General features: G+C 38.2%; 1 protein-coding gene across 1 annotated transcript in view; it reads right to left on the bottom strand.

Annotated features, from left to right (window-relative positions):
• The window catches only part of LOC124286333 (ATP-dependent 6-phosphofructokinase-like), a 40,221-nt gene extending 29,299 nt beyond the window's left edge, over positions 1 to 10,922 (bottom strand). Inside the window, 7 exon segments of the mRNA XM_046722701.1 lie at positions 186 to 230; positions 2,656 to 2,735; positions 2,737 to 2,822; positions 2,956 to 3,145; positions 4,803 to 4,880; positions 8,961 to 9,034; positions 10,669 to 10,922. Of these exon segments, the coding sequence (XP_046578657.1) occupies positions 186 to 230; positions 2,656 to 2,735; positions 2,737 to 2,822; positions 2,956 to 3,145; positions 4,803 to 4,880; positions 8,961 to 9,034; positions 10,669 to 10,846 (731 nt within the window). The 5' untranslated portion in view covers positions 10,847 to 10,922.
• Between the last annotated feature and the right edge of the window lie 8,433 nt (positions 10,923 to 19,355).

The following is a 19,355-nucleotide window of genomic DNA, read 5'->3' as shown; positions in this document are numbered from 1 at the left end:
GATTTCATAAAAGTTTGTAGTGAAAACAAACAATATCACCTTAAAAATAAGATAATAAAATGCTTGGCAAATACCAATTGGTTGATATTATTCATTGATATATAAAAAAAAGACACTTGCGTTGAATCTTTCTTTTATCATATTGAGTATACCACAGATGTAAGTCAAATGATGATAAAACATACCCACAGTGTCTGCCCATCAGTTCCAGAACAAACGCCCTCTGGTGACTGTAACATGAAGACATATACTGAATACAATGTCAAGGTAAAACAACCTGAAACATCTGTTAGGTCTCATTCTTCAAATAGAAATTAACATTGTGTATCCTCCTCTCATAGCAATTCCATTTAGAAGTCAAGACAACATGATATTGCCAGCTGACTAAAAGCAGGATAAGTACACATACTAATGTGAAAATTTTAACTATATATACTGAACAACAAAAGTTTAGCACATTTTTGGAAATTGTATATAATTTTCAACAAGTAACACTTGATGCTATAATTCATTACGCATAGAAATAGAGTGACCATTTGACAGCACAATTGAAGTGTCAAAAGACGTGTTCAATCCAGAACGTCAAGAAACGTTACACGTTGTAGGGTAGGGGTGAAACGTTCCAAATGACAAAAACGAGTTAATAGCATGTGTGGGCTCCACGTGCTTGCCGCAGCTTGCTTGCCGTGTACCCGTAGCTTGGCGCTACTTTCGTTGGCCAGGCGATGGGGCTCTTGTTAACCTGTGTCGTCATGATGGCGTCACAATGTGGCCGATCTTCCGTGGGGTGGTAGAGCGAGGCCTTCCTGACCTTGGTTAGGTCTCTAACTTGGCCAGTTTGTTGGACCCGTTGCCACAGGCGAATAATTGTGCTGTAATGCACTTGGAAGTGCCTGGCGGCGTCTCTTACTTGCTGGCCAGCATGTAGTAGATCGAGGGGCTTGATTGGCGTTGATTTTCTGGCATTCTAGGCCGGCGACCCATGCTTCAAACTGAACAAGTCTTTGAGGTTTCTGTACACTGTTACTCCAGTGTGTCATGTCAACCATTTTATACACCCAAGTTTGAATGATTTTTCTGCCGATGGACATAAACACGATATTCACGTGCACCATCCTGGTTTTTACAACGGTCCAACAATCGAGTAAAGTTTGATGGCACTCAAGTGTGTCATCATGTGTTCACGTTGGGGCAAAATTTCAGTATTTTGTCTCATATCATTCTCTTGTATATAAATGTTACAAAAATGTGCTAAACTTTTGTTGTTCAGTATATATATTGAGTATCTATAGTATTTGTTCCAGCTCATGTGATGCACTTTCCCTTGTTCACTCAGCCATGGATTGGAAACAATCTAAAACAAGGTATCTTGTAACACATTGCCCCAAACACACCCCTGTTCCATCTATTGTTGTAGGTAGTTAATGGAAGCATGCGAAGTGTACATCTTGTCCAGGCAACGTAAGCCATTCTCTTGTCTGGAAACTGGAACCAATCTTCTAATCTGGTTAGTGGGGTGGGAGTGTATCGTGAGATTGGATAACAGAGGTACAGATAAGCTGAGCTGCGTATCTGCGTAAATTACTCCAATATTTATGTGAAAACTCAATTCCTATTAAGTCTATTGTGTACAAGTATGCTTGAAGTTTTGTAAATACTCAATAAATGTGATCTTACATGCGTACACACAAAAATGTCAAATCGTAGCTTGCGTACCAGTATATAGATAAAATAACTGAAGTATAGTGAGAGGTTCCATTTCCGGACATGAACTTGACAATTTGCAGTCTTTCTTATCGTTTCTCATATTACAGATCAAATATGAACACTAACAAACACTAACATTTAAACTTTATTATATTTTTTAAATTAATGGAAAATATCAAAATACCCAATTAAGTGTGAGTGAGGTGAGTACAATTTATTTTGTTACTCAAAGGAAAATTAGGATACCCAATTGAGATGAAGACAAGGGAGTACATAACTCAATGACCCAAAAAGTTATCTGTAGCTCTGGGATAAGTATTATACATATACAATTTATGGTTAAAATTTTCAAATTTGTAAACATTAATGTGTTACAGAGACCATCTCTGGTCGCCAAAAATATCATTGACACTGCCATTGTCTTTTGAGGGTTGGAAGCCACAGGCACAGATAACAATGCGAAGGCCAGGGGTAGGCTTGGAGCGCATCCAGAAGGTGGTAGTCTTCTTTAAAAAATGATGAATTTCTTGGTTATTAAAGGTAAATAATAACCCTCTCAAAACCTCTGTAGAGATTTATATGATGGTAGAAAAATTCTCTATCTATAACAAGTCGTTTGACCCAAAGGTGACAAGAAAGAGAATGACTTCAGTTCGATGTGACTTGATCGGCCAGGACAAGAGGCATCCTTTGCATATATCCAGTGACTGACAACAATAGATGGAGCATGGGTGTGTTCGGGTAAAGTGTTACCAGAGGCTGGAAACTTTGTTTTAGGTTGTTTCCCCTTCACTGTCAAAGAACATGTGAGATGGGATATGTTTACAATGTGGACAATTTCTTAAAATCTTAAAAAGAGTTTTTACTGTCCCTGTCTGAACAAAGCTTGACAATATGTAATGGTATACAGTATATGGCAATAGGATTTGGCAGTTGAAGTGAACTGACCTAGAGGCAGTGGTGGCGATGGCATCGACGGCCTCGATGATCCTGTGCAGAGCAGTGTCTGTGCCTATAGTCATGTCGGTAGCCACAGAAGTCGTTGTCGATGGATCCCACCATTCCAGCAATGTTCAGGTGGGAACACCGGTCAGCACTCTCTTGAGGGATCTTTCCTAGCATTACAACAAGTCTGGATAAAGGACCCTTGTTTATCTGGCACAACCCTGATTACGTCAAGGACCAAGTTACGTCAAGTACATTTACAAGAAAGAAATCTGGTTTTAATACGATTGAAATGTTGCTAACCTGCTTTGACCAGATCGGCAAGGAGGCTGGACCATTCCTTCCTGAAGAGGTTGGCACCAGTCAGACTGCCGTCACCCCCAATCACAACCAGGTTGGTGATGTTCAAGTTGACAAGGTTCTCTGCTGCCTGAAGACGGCCTTCCCTCTCACGGAATGTCTTACATCTGGCACTACCGATTACAGTACCTCCCTGCCAATGGACAGGATTGAGTTAAACAGCCACATAAACAACCATATCAGGGCTTAATTTAAAGGTCACATGCAACCAAAAAATCAAACATAATTAAAACACAATTATCACTTCTTCATGACATATAATATGCATTGCTGATTATGATAAATCAAATAAACAAAATTATAAGCGTATAATCGCAAATCAAAAGTGCAATATTTTGTACTTGGGTTTACCTCCCTCGAAACGAAGCAGCCGGGATACCGAACCCAGTCAGAGCGAGTGGGTGTGCACTCAAGTGTAACGGCTGGTTCATTAGCAGATGCCGTCTTCACGGTTCATTGTGTGTGTATATATAGAGATGTTGGGTTTTGTAAATACATGCTCTTTTTTGTGTATAACATTTTGCAATCAACAGACATCATAACATGTCATGTGTTTAAGTATCACACCTGCCTGTCTGTGTAATTACATAATGTGACAGAGACCGAACTTCGGGCCATAAATCAATGCGTTTTGTTTATGGTGTATAGCCTGATTGGTGTTAAGTTCAAATTGCATGTGGTCAGTGATCGCAGTTGTGTATTGAATATTGTCATTAGCAGACAGGCAGGCAGACACACAGGTGTCAATAAAACCAGACATTGAGTTTTGTCTGTGACAGCGACATATCTATATCACAGTTAGAAATTGTGTCAACGCTAAATAATGACATTGCTTTTAAGTATCGAACTGAGAAAGTGACTCGGTAAGAAGAACGTGTGGTGAAATAGACAAATTAAATTATATAAACAGTTCATTTACTGTCATAACATATAAAAGCTTCGCCTGTGAGATATCAACAAAACATTATGAAAATAGCTCACACCAAAGCCTTCACCGAGTATTCACCAGACAGCCCGCTTCCTAGTTGAGTGAACCTATTTCACTGCGCCGTGCTATGGCGCAGCCCAGCTGTTGAAACCAGTATTCCCCAGAAAAGTCTGGGGAAAATTAGTGAAACGTTTGAACTCCGATTTTGCGCGTTTTTTTTCATCGCGTTATTTTTCAACTTTATAAGTTGAATTTGCATTTTTGACGCTTTGTTTCGGTAAAACCATACCGAAAGGTATCAGAATCTGCAAAGTTGTGTTTTACGTTGCATGTGACCTTTAAGGAAACAAACCCTAATTGCACCTGGTGGAACTAAGGTAATTAACTTGTTCACCAGACAAAAACAGGATGCACCTGCTGCTCAATAGAAAATAATATATAATGCTTGAGTATTCATAACTGAGAATAACATTACAGCAAATTATTCTGGGTCTTATTTTACTTCATACATTCATAACATGAACAGCAAAATATTCACATGCATTGAATGCAAGTTTTTATAAATATGTATAAATATGGGGCTACACTCTACAGTTTCAGGCTGCAGCAGTGCAAGTTCTAAATGCTTCAATCAAGCCCTGCTTATATAGGACTTAGCAATGATTAGAGCATCCTGAAACAAGTACTGAGGTTACAACTGATACAAATGGTGCACTTCCGAACAAGAATTTCAAATCCTCTCTAAAACAAGGAAGAGTAATAAGTCACAACCAGACAATGTTGAAAAGATGGTCTACAAAGATAGCGCTACCTTCAATGCTGTTTATCATTATGACATGGGAAAGACAGTGTTACATCTCACCAACTGCATGATGCCCGACACACTGGCCCATGTTGCTAGCTGAATATGGTCACTGCCATCAACCATACCCTGGTAACCCTGGAAACAAAGATAAAATAACTTCAAAATCTAGTCGGTATTCAACAAGAGCCATGGCATGCCTTTGGTATGAATGAGGGGTGGTGGGGTAGACTAGTGGTTACAGCGTCCGACTGTCACACCGAAGACCTGGGTTCGATTCCCCACATGGGTACAATGTGTGAAGCCTGGTGTCCCCCTTTGTGATATTGCTGGAATATTGCTAAAGGCGGCGTAAAACTAAACTCACTCATTTAAAGGAAATGAGCAATGAATGCTGTTTATGCTATCATCAGACAACCATCGGTGTAAACAGTGGTGGCAATGAGCAATCAATATCATTAATGCTATCATCAGACAACCATCGGTGTAAACAGTGGTGGCAATGAGCAATGAATATCATTAATGCTATCATCAGACAACCATCGGTGTAAACAGTGGTGGCAATGAGCAATGAATATCATTAATGCTATCATCAGACAACCATCGATGTAAACAGTGGTGGCAATGAGCAATGAATATCATTAATGCTATCATCAGACAACCATCGGTTTAAACAGTGGTGGCAATGAGCAATGAATATCATTAATGCTATCATCAGACAACCATCCGTGTATACAGTGGTGGCAATGAGCAATGAATATCACTAATGCTATCATCAGACAACCATCGATGTAAACAGTGGTGGCAATGAGCAATGAATATCATTAATGCTATCATCAGACAACCATCAGTGTAAACAGTGGTGGCAATGAGCAATGAATATCATTAATGCTATCATCAGACAACCATCGATGTAAACAGTGGTGGCAATGAGCAATGAATATCATTAATGCTATCATCAGACAACCATCGATGTAAACAGTGGTGGCAATGAGCAATGAATATCATTAATGCTATCATCAGACAACCATCCGTGTAAACAGTGGTGACAATGAGCAATGAATATCATTAATGCTATCATCAGACAACCATCAGTGTAAACAGTGGTGGCAATGAGCAATGAATATCATTAATGCTATCATCAGACAACCATCGGTGTAAACAGTGGTGACAATGAGCAATGAATATCATTAATGCTATCATCAGACAACCATCCGTGTAAACAGTGGTGGCAAAAAGCAATGAATATCATTAATGCTGTCATCAGACAACCATCAGTGTAAACAGTGGTGACAATGAGCAATTAATATCATTAATGCTGTCATCTGACAACCATCAGTGTAAACAGTGGTGACAATGAGCAATGAATATCATTAATACTGTCATCTGACAACCATCAGTGTAAACAGTGGTGACAATGAGCAATTAATATCATTAATACTGTCATCAGACAACCATCGGTGAAAACAACGGTGGCAATGAGCAATGAATATCATTAATGCTATCATCAGACAACCATCAGTGTAAACAGTGGTGACAATGAGCAATGAATATCATTAATGCTATCATCAGACAACCATCGATGTTAACAGTGGTGGCAATGAGCAATCAATATCATTAATGCTATCATCTGACAACCATCGATGTAAACAGTGGTGGCAAAGAGCATTGAATATCATTAATGCTATCATCAGACAACTATCGGTGTAAACAGTGGTGGCAATGAGCAATCAATATCATTAATGCTATCATCAGACAACCATCGGTGTAAACAACGGTGGCAAAGAGCAATCAATATCATTAATGCTATCATCAGACAACTATCAGTGTAAACAGTGGTGGCAATGAGCAATGAATATCATTAATGCTATCATCAGACAACCATCCGTGTAAACAACAGTGGCAATGAGCAATAAATGTTGTTTACACTGCAATGTACATATTTAGATATCATGATACATGCTACAGATTGTAAACATCAATCCTCACAAGGTGTTGGGACAAGTTTCATCGGTTAGGCCATGTTTCCAGGTTTCAGCTTCAACAGGAGTCATGTAAATACAGACATTGTCACAGTTCATGGAGGACAGCACTTGAGAGGGGTCTCAATCTTTGTATGTAAATTCCTGTCCAGCTGATGGACAGTGATGAAAACACAGCCATCATCAGTCACATACATCTGATAACATGACCCACAACTCTAAACAATGCTCCACTATGACTTCATACATTCAGTCTGTCAACAAGGATTTATGATGGAAGACTAAATGACCTTCGAAAAAAAAGTGAAAAATTGTGATGCTGTTAAAAATTGTTCATTGTTTTCATAAAGTTGTCTTTTCTGAATTTCAGAGGCATTTTAACATAATAAACCATGATTAACACTGCATTCAATGCAGTAAAAGCTAAACTAAGTAAAGCTTCTCTCTTCCGCTATATTGATACTGACTGTGAAATACAAGTCGCCACTACAAAATTGTAACAATAGTTTGACAATAATCATAATTTTGGCAGGAATTGGGAAATGTTTTAATTCCTAATTTGGGAATTTAGGACATTTCGTGCGAGCAATAGTGGTCTCTTAGGAACACCCCTGGTCACTATTGCTAAACCAAAACATACTCTATACAGGCTATCATGACACACATCTCCTTGGAACATTTGCTAAAGCATCAAGGATTTTCTGTAGTTGTTATTTAATGCTACACACAGCAATAATACAGCTTCATGATGACAGTCTCTACATGATCGTGCCTGAACCAGACAATCCAGTGACTGACATCATGAGCATCAATCTGTGCAATGGGATATGCTGACAAGCATCAAACAAGTCGGTGAGCCTGACCACTTGATCCTGTTAGTTGCCTTTTATGGCAAGCATGGGTTGCTGAAGACCTGTCCTAACTGGGATCTTCATGAGTGCAGCATCAAGGAGCATTTTGAAGATATATCAAATCAAATGAATAAAGATACTAGGGGTGACTATTGAGGGTGAAACAACTATTGCGATAGCGATAGTCTATTGCAACATAATATTGTGATAGTGATAGTCTATTGCGACCATCTATTGCAATACTATTGCAATAGTTTTTTTCTCTCCTTGAATTATCTCGTTTTAAGTCATTTCCCAAATGAACATATAGTTTACATGAAATAAAAACAAGTTAAAGTAGTTTCAGTCAATTTAATAACTGACAAGAAACTTGAAACCCAGATTAGGTAAACAGTTAAAACATAAACTCTGATTTAGAATGCAGACTTGCAGCTTCACAAAGTGAATGAATCTGGTACTTCCTGTAATTTGCGCTGCGAATTTATCAATGGAAGTCAATTACTAAACTATCGATAGTCACACAAACTATCAATGCATTGACAGTTTTTCGTTTCTACCATCGATTTATTGCTATCGGAGACTCAACAATTGCAATGGAACGATAATGTATGTTATATATTGATTACACTTTCTTTGAAAGTACAGATTCTAGTACTTTTGGGGGTTGAGTCCCATCTGGGATTCGAACCCATACCCTCAGAGTCAGGCACCTAATCGCCAGCAGACAAAGTCAGCCACCGAGACCGCTTCCACAAAAATGGAAGTCGGACAACTGGTAGTCTAGACTGCGGACTTTGTGTACCCCTCTGATAAGTGCTAATTGGCATGGCTCCCACGGCCGAAAGCTATGATACACAATGCCATTTTAGAAAGTGGTCAAATGTGACGTATATTATATTTGGGATTACACTTTTTTTGTTCGAATCCCAGATGGGACTCAACCCAAAAAGTACTAGAATCTGTACTTTACAAAGAAAGTGTAATCCCAAATATAACATATGTTACGTTTGAGCACTTTCTAAAATGGCATTTGGTATTTCAATGGAACGATAGTTCTATGCATCATTACAGCCCTAAAAGATACAACCATAACTTGATTCTTTCTCCGGTCTGACTTGGCGAAAATGATGGAAAAATGAATTTCACAGTTACCATTTAATAAACAGAACCACTTTATCACTTGTCTGATATGTGAATTGTCATAAAAACATAATGAATGCTTTCAGAAACAACACTTACCACTGGAAAAAAAGAATTCAACGTAATAACATTAACCTCTCTGAATGTGAACCTCATAACATGACAGTGTTTCAATCAAAAGAAACTAGTTTTCACCTGTTATTTTGAGCATAAATTTATATTAATTGTGATGAAGGTTACTGTACCTCTTTGATGAAGTAGACTTTGGTCCCAAGGAAGAAGCCCATACGAACCACAGCTCGGACGGCAGCATTCATTCCTGAAAAAAAAAAAAAATCAGCAATATTATAAATAATTACGCCACACAGTAATCATTGAAATATCAGTGTGTGCACTGCCATTTAAGTCCTGCTATTCAAACATCTAAGCTCTAGTGTTCTGTAATGATAAATAAATATCTAAAATAAAATAAATATCATAAAAGCAATGGTACAGAGGACATTTCATGTTTCTAGTGAAACATGATGTATCTATCAATGAGTAATAAAAGTGACTTAAGTTTACATGGGTGAAAATATGCTCTTCATGTCACGAGATGACAGATACATCATATTTCACTGGACACATGAAATATTCTATTTATCATATGCTTCCAATTTAATAAAATTACATGTAAACAATTTTCATTTGAGAAAATTGGATTAACGAAGTACAAATTCTCCCAACTGTTAACTGAAGACTGTTTACTTCTTTGTTCAGGCACATAGATAAGACTTTGTTTAGTAAACTAACAATATCTGTACCAGTTTCTTTTTCCTATTTATTTTCATTGATTGAATAAGATTGGTCCTTATAACAATATCCATCAAAGAATCCCTTCGATTGTAGCATAAACATCAAAATTATGTGCTGGTGGATCATAAATCACTGATACAGTAAACTAGGTTTAAACTATTGAAATATAATTTTCAGACAAATATATCACGTTGACACGCTCACAAAAATGCATATTCTGCAGTCACTCATAACTTGAATTATGAAAATACTAAATTTTCATGCATCATTCAGAATTAAAGCATTTGGGTAAGACTTCCGCCGGTATTCCCCCTAAATTTTAACAATGAGGAAAATGTCTGGCATGAGTGGCATTTTAGAAGTTGGATATGTCTTTCAGTAAGTTAAGATACAATCAAAGAATTTGCCATGGAAGGCCAAACCATTTTTTGATAATTTTTTCTTGGTCAGTGTGACAGGAAACAGTGAACATGGTACAAGCAGCTGAATTTGGTATGTCCTTGAACTAAACAGGAGGAAGACCACAGTTACACAGCATGTGAAATTGGAATCAATACATGAGAGTCTCAGCTTGTTTTCCTTTATCGACTACGTCTGAGAAGAACATATACGACTAGGTTTTTTTCAAAAATTGATAATCAGATCAAATACAGCATTAATAACCATTCCTATAATAATTGATGATACACAAGGGTCAACGTGACCCGTCAGCGATAGGCTACTTGGTCAGATCCATGCGATCGACAATAATAACAAACCAGCGACCGAGTTGCGTGAAACCCATTTGCATTTCTGATCAATTCCAGAAACATGCCCATGCATAAACATTTGTAACGTGCACAGTATCATATGCCCTTGTCTCTGTAATTGTCATCGACAGTGTCAATTTCGCTTATCATAAACATAAATTCTTGGCTTATCGATCAGGCCAACCATAAGATGCATCCCAGTATCAGATTCACTACCCTTAAACATGACGTTAGTGTATACGACGTGTGGTACGGTGTGAATGCAGTTAAAATGGTCTATCAGCACTTGCCAACGGCATCGTCTGCAGCATGTTTGGGTCTTCTTATGTTTAAATTATAACTCACCATAGCCAATAAAGCTCAATATCAAACTTGATAGTGATAAATTGAGTCCCATGGTGACTCTTACCTTGGGAGTCCCCTCCACTGGTGAAAACGCCGATGCATTTTCCCGAGCAGCTGCCGGGAGCGATTCTAGATCCCTCTTTGCCTGGTGTAGCCATGACACTGTCTTTCCTTGACATAACACGACGCGGCGGGTTGAATGTTGGCAACTGTGCATCGCTGAACACCGCGTCAGACTCCATGTTTGGAGATGCGACCTTCACGTTTTTTGTCAGACAAGCAAAACGACCTTCGTTTGCGTGACCTTGCTGTCACGAAATGACGAGAGATGTTGCGAGATTTCATATCTAGTTCCCGTTGTCTGCAGCGCTAAACTACTTTGCGCAACACTATTTGCTCAGAGTCAAAGCCCAGTTTGACCGGTAACATATAAACGTCTCTCGAGAAAGCGGTTGCGCTCCACACGGTGCGCACATTTGCCTACATTCATATTTTGTTTGCTGGCTAAATAACATCAATATAAGTTAACGAACGTATTCATACTTCCCCCGGTCATAAAAGTAAAACAACATACTACATATTTTTACAACAAGTACTTCAGAGGGTTTTACTTAGGAATACAAATGATGGCTCGGTCTGACTCGGTTACTTGGGAAACGAGGCACATCATTTTGTTTGACACAGAATATGATTTCTCTCAATGCTTACAGACTTTTTTTTATTTAAAAGAATTAGCCAGACATTTAAGAGAAGCCCTGTTTTATTCAGGACATGCATTGATCGAAACAGTTTTTAAAACAATGCTTTTCCATTTAATGTATTCTGACCGTTGTGAACGAATATATGGTAAGCGGGTATGATTGTATATTTCACGTCTTTAGCCATTTTTTTCATCCTGTCTGGGAGTCTGGGTGATGAAATACGGGGCGCGTTCAAAAAGCTCTAAGCCCCATCTAGAAAATGGTACATATGCAGCTGTTTTTTAATGCTTTATTGTTTTACATATTATCTGTCAGCCTCAAGCAAACTGGTTTTGCTATGTTCCAGCCTCACGATCTTGGTACCCCAAACTAACTCAAACTCAATTCAAATTCATCACAAACTTCAGTAAACAAGATATGCCAGAAACATTTTGTGTGTTTGGGATAGGTAGAGCTCAGCTAGAATCAAGCTTAGATATTAAAGTGCACAAAAAGGTAATTTGAAACTACAATCGCTTGTTAAAGTGATTCCCCCATGATGTTTACTGAAAAAACTTGTTTTGGAGACACTACCCAACCCCCTTCCAGATGACGTAATCATAAGACATAACTTATTCTCATGTTTTCATTTATTCATACATGATGCAAAGGGTTCAAACTAAAAACTGAATGGTCACACAAGTGTCAGCCCTCAATATATTGTAAACAGTGCCAGCTTGAATATCTGGACTAAAACACAATGTTTTAGAAATATTATAATGGGGGTGTCCTTAAAAAACGGGTCCTAATAAAAATGGCTACAAAAAAGTCAAAATGGCCACAAACCCTTAGTCAAAATGGCCACATCAAAAAGTCAAAATGGCCATACATTATTTTTTTAATTTTTAATACTCATAACATTTTCCTATGTTGCATTATTTGATACCAAGGTATGAAAATGACAAAAGAAGTTATATCAGACAAAACTTGATGTTTATTACACATCAGCAAAGCATATTTTCAACAAATAACAAAACATATATATGTAGGTTCTTTCTTCCCCTACTTGCACTTTATCACTATGTACTACTACATGACATCCAGGTAGATGAGTTACATCAGGTCAGACTCAGTAAGTTCCACTGGCCCAGTCAGCTGGGCACAAAAGTTAGGTGTACTTTTCCTGAGTGAGAGAAAGCGTAGATAAACATTTTCAAAGCAAGAAGTATTTTCAAAACCCCAGACCTCACATGAAGATGACCTAAAAAGTATAAGGACAATTGCATTAAACACAGAGATTAACAATAAATTGATCAATTACGGCTTAATCAGTTAACGAGTCACTTCTGGATTCACATCTTAATTAAGGTTACACAATGTATATAATCACATGTTGATTACTAATTAACGAGCCAATTAAAGGATAAGTGGTCATTTTTTTAATATCCATGCATCTTACCTTCGTCTTCACTTGTGCCTCCTGATGTTTACCAGGCTCTATGAGATGGGAGTGGGGAAGAGCCCTTAGTAAAGGTGTCCTGGTCACTTATTGTCATGTTATCAAAACACTACCCAATGATCATAGGGTTTTGAAATTTACATCTAAAAGTATTGATTAAGAAAACTTTGCGAGAGTAACTAAACAGCTCAAAGTATTACATAAGAAAACATCTCAAAGTACAGGACAAAAAAACCATCTCAAAATATTAAATTAGTAACAATCTCAAAGTTAAGAAAGCATCTCAAGAACAATACTCAATAATATACCCATAATGTATGGCCATTTTGACTTCTTTCTATGGCCATTTTGACTTTGTGGTATGGCCATTTTGATTAGGGGTTGTGGCCATTTTGACATTTTTGTGTGGCCATTTTGACCTGTTCCCTTAAAACAATCTCAAAGTTAAGAAAGCATCTCAAGAACAATACTCAATAATATACCCATAATGTATGGCCATTTTGACTTCTTTCTATGGCCATTTTGACTTTGTGGTATGGCCATTTTGATTAGGGGTTGTGGCCATTTTGACATTTTGTGTGGCCTTTTGACCTGTTCCTTAAAACACAGCCCTCTGAATATAAATCAAGCAATCCAAATGGTTGAATCTTGATTATGATGGGTAGTCAATACTATACTGAACATATTTTACATGATATTATCTGAGGGCATACCAGTATCCAAGAGGTACCAAATGACAGATCGTTCTTCATTTTCTGCAATTTGTTAAAGAAATATTATACCCCAATATGCTGTGATGACTAATATCTCGTTAATCATATTACCCACATAGATGTGAAATTTTGGTTATGACTTTGCTAATAATTCCTTCACAATAAGATGGAAGCTTTTCAAACATTGGACATCGAGAATATAGTTAGGCTGACTACTTTTAATTAGTTAGTTAGGTAGGTAGGTAGGTAGGTAGGCCACCATGATTTGGTAGGAGTCCATTACTTTTCAAACAGACGGATGTGTATAATGGCCGATATCTCCAATCAAGAGACGTGACTTGCTTAATTATTTACAGGCCACCATGATTTGGTAGGAGTCCATTACTTTTCAAACAGACTAACACGGATTTGTATAATGGCCGATATCTCAAATCAAGAGACGTGACTTGCTGCAGGAAATGGCCAGGGAGAACATTGACTTGACATACTAAAGTGACGAACGGCGGAAACGAAGCAAACAGTTTCTATTTCATAGTACTTCTTCAAAGTGCTACGTGATATTTAGTCCGTCACCATAATGTCTTGACGCAACACCACAGAGTTAAACTCGACAAACAGGATGAAACCAAATGTGCACAACCAACCAAGTCAGCTGCCTGTCACGACTGAGTACATTTCCTTCTCAACGTTAGCACACCATTTTCTTTATCCGAACACACACATATATCCGTACATTGCAAATAGGGGGGGGGGGTGGGTCTAGCAGTGGTTAAAACGTAAGCTCGTCACGCCGAAGGCCAGGGTTCGATTCCCTATCTAGGTACAATGTGTGAAGCCTTTCTGGTGTCCCCCGCCGTAATGTTGCTGGATTATTTCTAAAAGCGGCATAAAACCATACTCACTCACTCGTAGTTTTTATCAAACGTTTTCGGTTTTCTCCATACATTTGTAACGTCATGTTTGATTAATGAATCCAGAGGATTGCAACTAATGTGTCGTGCAAACATTAAACACTAAATATATGGCTTGTTGAACGGGAAACTAAAACATTTAATCGGATTTTATGCTTTACTAAGGAAAAAACACAATTAACTGTTAAGTTTAATCAAGCATGTTCCGGGCCATAGTTGACAGCGCCTCATCTATATTGCATACGTGACCACGATTATTTAAATACTTGTTTACCATCGACGGGACGTAAATTAGCAACGTCGATCAAATACACCAGCAGTGAATAAGTGGGTGAAGGCTGTTATAGTCATATCAGCAAAATTATGGCTGTCACGGAATCTAGATATAGATTAACAGTCTACTCAACTTTGGACTAAGCGAACCAGAGGTTGATAACATGAACAACTATATTTTTGTGCAAGGCATGTACGTAATATAATGCACACAGAACTCAATAAAATACTAATATATTTTATGGTGTTTACACACATACACCAGTGTAGGACCAGGGACGAGAATTCAGTTTTCAGTATGTCCCTAGAAAACCATTAGCTTGTATGTGCACATATTCCTCTATATGCTTGTACTCATCATGTGTTTGTACTCATCACATTGGGAACAATAAAAAAATGTTTTTTTTTAAAAGTCCCTAGAAAACAAACACAAAACAGGTAAACACGTGGAGACAGGGCCGAGTTCATACGAAAATGAAACTGTTCAAACCATGGCATAAGGTTGCAGTCGCCTATGTAAACCGACAAATACAGCAATTTGAGCAACATGGTGTATGTGATGAAGTTTTGTCAGTATCTGACTGTTGGAGGATAAAGACAGAATTGTCGTCTTTTTAATATCGTTGAGGTATTGATCACAAGTACGGTAGCTCCACACACATCTTCCAGTCCCTGTAGTAGGGGAACATCCCAGTGTAAACAGAACCGACAGTCCCTTTAAGTGCTCCGGATTCTCAGTGAGACTTTATGGGATTTTTCCTTTGTTCTATTTCACCATAAATGGTGAATCATAGGTGTTAAAGGACATCAGTTCAGTCTGCATGATCGTATCCATTTTCTATGGTTCTTAACCTAAACCTAAACCAAGTGGCGGCGATTCCTGTGAACAGGTAGTCAATATATTTTGACCCTGGCAACCAACATCTGGACAAATACATCATTACAAAGCTGATGTAAGCGGATATCTAGTTGCCGCTACATGTATAACCAGTCGCATATGTCTTACACCGTGACAGCTGCTCTGCGAATATAACATGCAGGGAGTAATCGCAGAGGGGGAGAAAACCATGGTGTTTTGATCAGTGGTAGTACAGAGTGTATGGGGTGGTTGCCATTAATACTCATTTCTCAAATAAAATGAAATATCAAAAATCAAATTCAAAACCTAAGTCAACATTGACCCAAATGTTTTTTTCAACAAGCATGAAGCTAAATGCGCATAACCAACATAGTCAGCTGCTTATGACGATTTAGTAAGGGGTGGGGGTGTTCCATGAGCGCATGTGGTGCCTCAGTTGGTAACTGAGTACCTGGGTTCTAAATATGCCTCTGTTCACAAAGCAGCTGACAATACCCAGTAGGACGGCAGGACGCGCGGTGACTGTTGACCGTCTATCGCCTCACAGACAGCTTGTGTTACACATGTGTACTCCCCATGGAGCTGAGATTGGAAATCTGGTGCACACTCACCTATTAGTGGGGATAAGAATGTAGACCATGCTGGTGTATGTTTGCCGCATGATAGATATTCTTCTAATTATCTGATATTAACATAACGCATGAATACTCCCTGGACAGTGATACATGACACTAGGAGAGATAAGCAGTTTATTGAATAATCGTGGTCAGCTGTAAAACATTGGTTTCACAACATAGCGTTCTTGTGTGAATGTCTTTGTATGTACAGTACAACCAGAAATTATTGAGAATTTAGAGATTGTAATTTTTTTATTTTGTTCACTCAATACTCACGTATTAAATGTGAATATTAGCAGAACATAACTCCAGATTCAAAGACAGGTGAACAGTTAGTATTTTGTCAAGTCACCATGGGCAGCAATGCAGGCTTCAATGCGGCGGGGCATACTACTGATCAAAGAAGTTAGAAAGTCGTGGTCCATGCTGTCCCAATATCGGACCACCTCTTCTTTCATTTCAGCAATATTTGTCAGATATTTCTTATTGACACTTTCCTTCATAATTCCCCAAACATATTCTATTGGATTTAGGTCAGGGCTATAGCTTGGCCAATCTAATAATGTCATATTTTGGGTCCGAAACCAGGCCTGTGAATGCTTTGAACGATGTTTTGGGTCGTTTTCCTGCTGGAAAATCCAAAAATTTCCATAGGACACGTGAGCAGATGGAAGTAAATGTCCCTCGAGAATATATGTGTACAGCTCACTGTTCATATTCCCTTCAAATACACAGAAGGGCGTTGCCCCTAACACAGCTATGGAAGCCCACACGTTAAATTTCGGACTGTACTTTAATTGGGCGCTGATACAAAGGTTTTTGAGTTTGTTTGGTCCAGAATTTCAGTGTATTAGGAAACAGCCACATAGAACTTTCATCTGAGAAAATCACATTGTCCCAGTTAAAATTTCTATGCTGTAAGCACCAGTTCAACCTTCGCTCCTTTTGTTCAGGTTTCATGATCGGTGATGGAATTCCTCGACTTTTCTGCCAACCCATTGCATGCAGCTCAGTTCTAATTGTCTCCTTACAGACAGCCACAGTTCCTCTATCAATCATATCCAGCCTTAAGTTTTCTAAACTCCTCCGTTTGTTTTTAGAAACAAGAACACCAAGCCGCCTCCTCACCGACAGTCAATTTTCTGGGCCTACCTGCGCCTCCCTGGTGCTCAATGCCATAACCATTTGCAATATTTTTCAAAACACGATAAACAGTGGACAAAGGGATGCCTGTTCTACTTGAAATCACTTTAGCTGATCTGATGTCCTTGTTATAATACTCTAAAATCAACTTCCTCTTCTCTAAATCACCCATACTGAGGATCACTGACAATGTCGTCTGCTGGCAAGTAAACAAAGGGGGGTAACTCTTCACAGGTTGTTTATACTAGAAATCCAATTAAACATATTCCTAAAATTCTCAATAATTTCTGGTCATACTATATATGTGTATCCAGGTGGTGGTTGTATAGTTGAGTCAACTTGAGTGTGTATATTTTGGATGGGTTGATGAATGGCAGACAGACAGATAGACAGATATTTTATTTCAGTCTCACCTCACATAAAATACATATATAAATATACTTACGAGATAATTATAAAATATATAAGTGAGCCACCCTTTAAGGGTTAAGAGAGACTAGTGTGTTAATGCATTATAAACACTAAAAATACATAATGATATAGTTATATACAGTATAAAATCTATCCGTATAAAATATGTTTTCTTCTTTGCAAGATATAAAAGCAGGTTTTGGCACCGAAATATACATGGTGTTTAAATAGTAAAACTAATTTATCATTATCACAGAAATCTAAGAAGTTGGGATAGCTAAAACAGACATTTTCATATAAACTTTCGCGCAAATCATCATACATCGGGCAATACAACAGAACGTGTCTTTCATCCTCAACACTCTCACAGCACCGAAAACATACCCTCTCATTCACATTCACATTTGTATATCTGCCGGTTTCCAAATGCAGAGGAGCAGTACCTGATCTGAATTTGGAGAAGGCAGAGCGGTAAGAACGGGGCATACTCACATAACTTTCACAGCCATACACATCCTTAAACATTCGTAATGAGTGAGTGAGTGAGTGAGTGAGTGAGTGAGTGAGTGAGTGAGTGAGTGAGTGAGTGAGTGAGTGAGTGAGTGAGTGAGTGAGTGAGTGAGTGAGTGAGTGAGTGAGTGAGTGAGTGAGTGAGTGAGTGAGTGAGTGAGTGAGTGAGTGAGTGAGTGAGTGAGTGAGTGAGTGAGTGAGTGAGTGAGTGAGTGAGTGAGTGAGTGAGTGAGTGAGTGAGTGAGTGAGTGAGTGAGTGAGTGAGTGAGTGAGTGAGTGAGTGAGTGAGTGAGTGAGTGAGTGAGTGAGTGAGTGAGTGAGTGAGTGAGTGAGTGAGTGAGTGAGTGAGTGAGTGAGTGAGTGTTGCTTTATGCGGCATCAGCAATTTTGCAGCTATGCGTGGCTATGGGTGTGAGTGAGAATCTGAGTAAGCTGGTATGTTGTCTGAACTGTGCTCTGATTATGTACCGCCATATTGTACAAAATATGAACATGTATGTTATAACTTTTGTTAATTAATGTGAAATAGTATATGGTCTCTCATATGTCAGTAATGGATGAGTAGTTACTTATGATTATACCATTTCACGTACCACGCGACAACGAAAAAACATAATCATTTATGAAATCTATAATTATTACCTGGCTCGATCAGTATCTGCAGACTAAATTAAAAATCCTTTAAAATTGCATACTTGTCGTTCAGTCATTATCAAATTATCTTGCTGATCATTTCGCAACAAAAAACTAGGGATTTCTGCACACCAAGCAAATACTTAACCAATGCCGGCTACATGTGTATCATAAAAGTATTTTCGTTATTCTAAAATAGATACAACATAATTCTGACAAAAATGGATATAGACATGTGTAGATATGTAATTAACCAGCATTGTTTAATTGCATTCCAGAACATCGTCGTGATATTATTTATTCCATGTTCGCATTATGCACAAAAAGTCTAAAAGCACAATTCAATTTCGGGTGATGATACATCGATGCACATGTGGTTCAAGGGAGGTAATTCTAATATAGCACGCGGAGGAATATTGTCTGATTTTTCGCTTGTAGATCTATGTTATGTAAACATGCCGTTAATGTATAAAAATAGTCTTAAAAGCCATATTGTATTCTTTTACAATTAATATAATGTTGTTTCATGACAACATCCAGAC

Source organism: Haliotis rubra, unplaced genomic scaffold (genome assembly GCF_003918875.1).
Source record: "Haliotis rubra isolate DU_JTF1 unplaced genomic scaffold, ASM391887v1 Scf38, whole genome shotgun sequence".
Taxonomy (NCBI): Eukaryota; Metazoa; Mollusca; class Gastropoda; order Lepetellida; family Haliotidae; genus Haliotis; species Haliotis rubra.
Note: the sequence above shows the minus strand (reverse complement) of the source record. Positions and strands in the feature narration are given on the sequence as shown.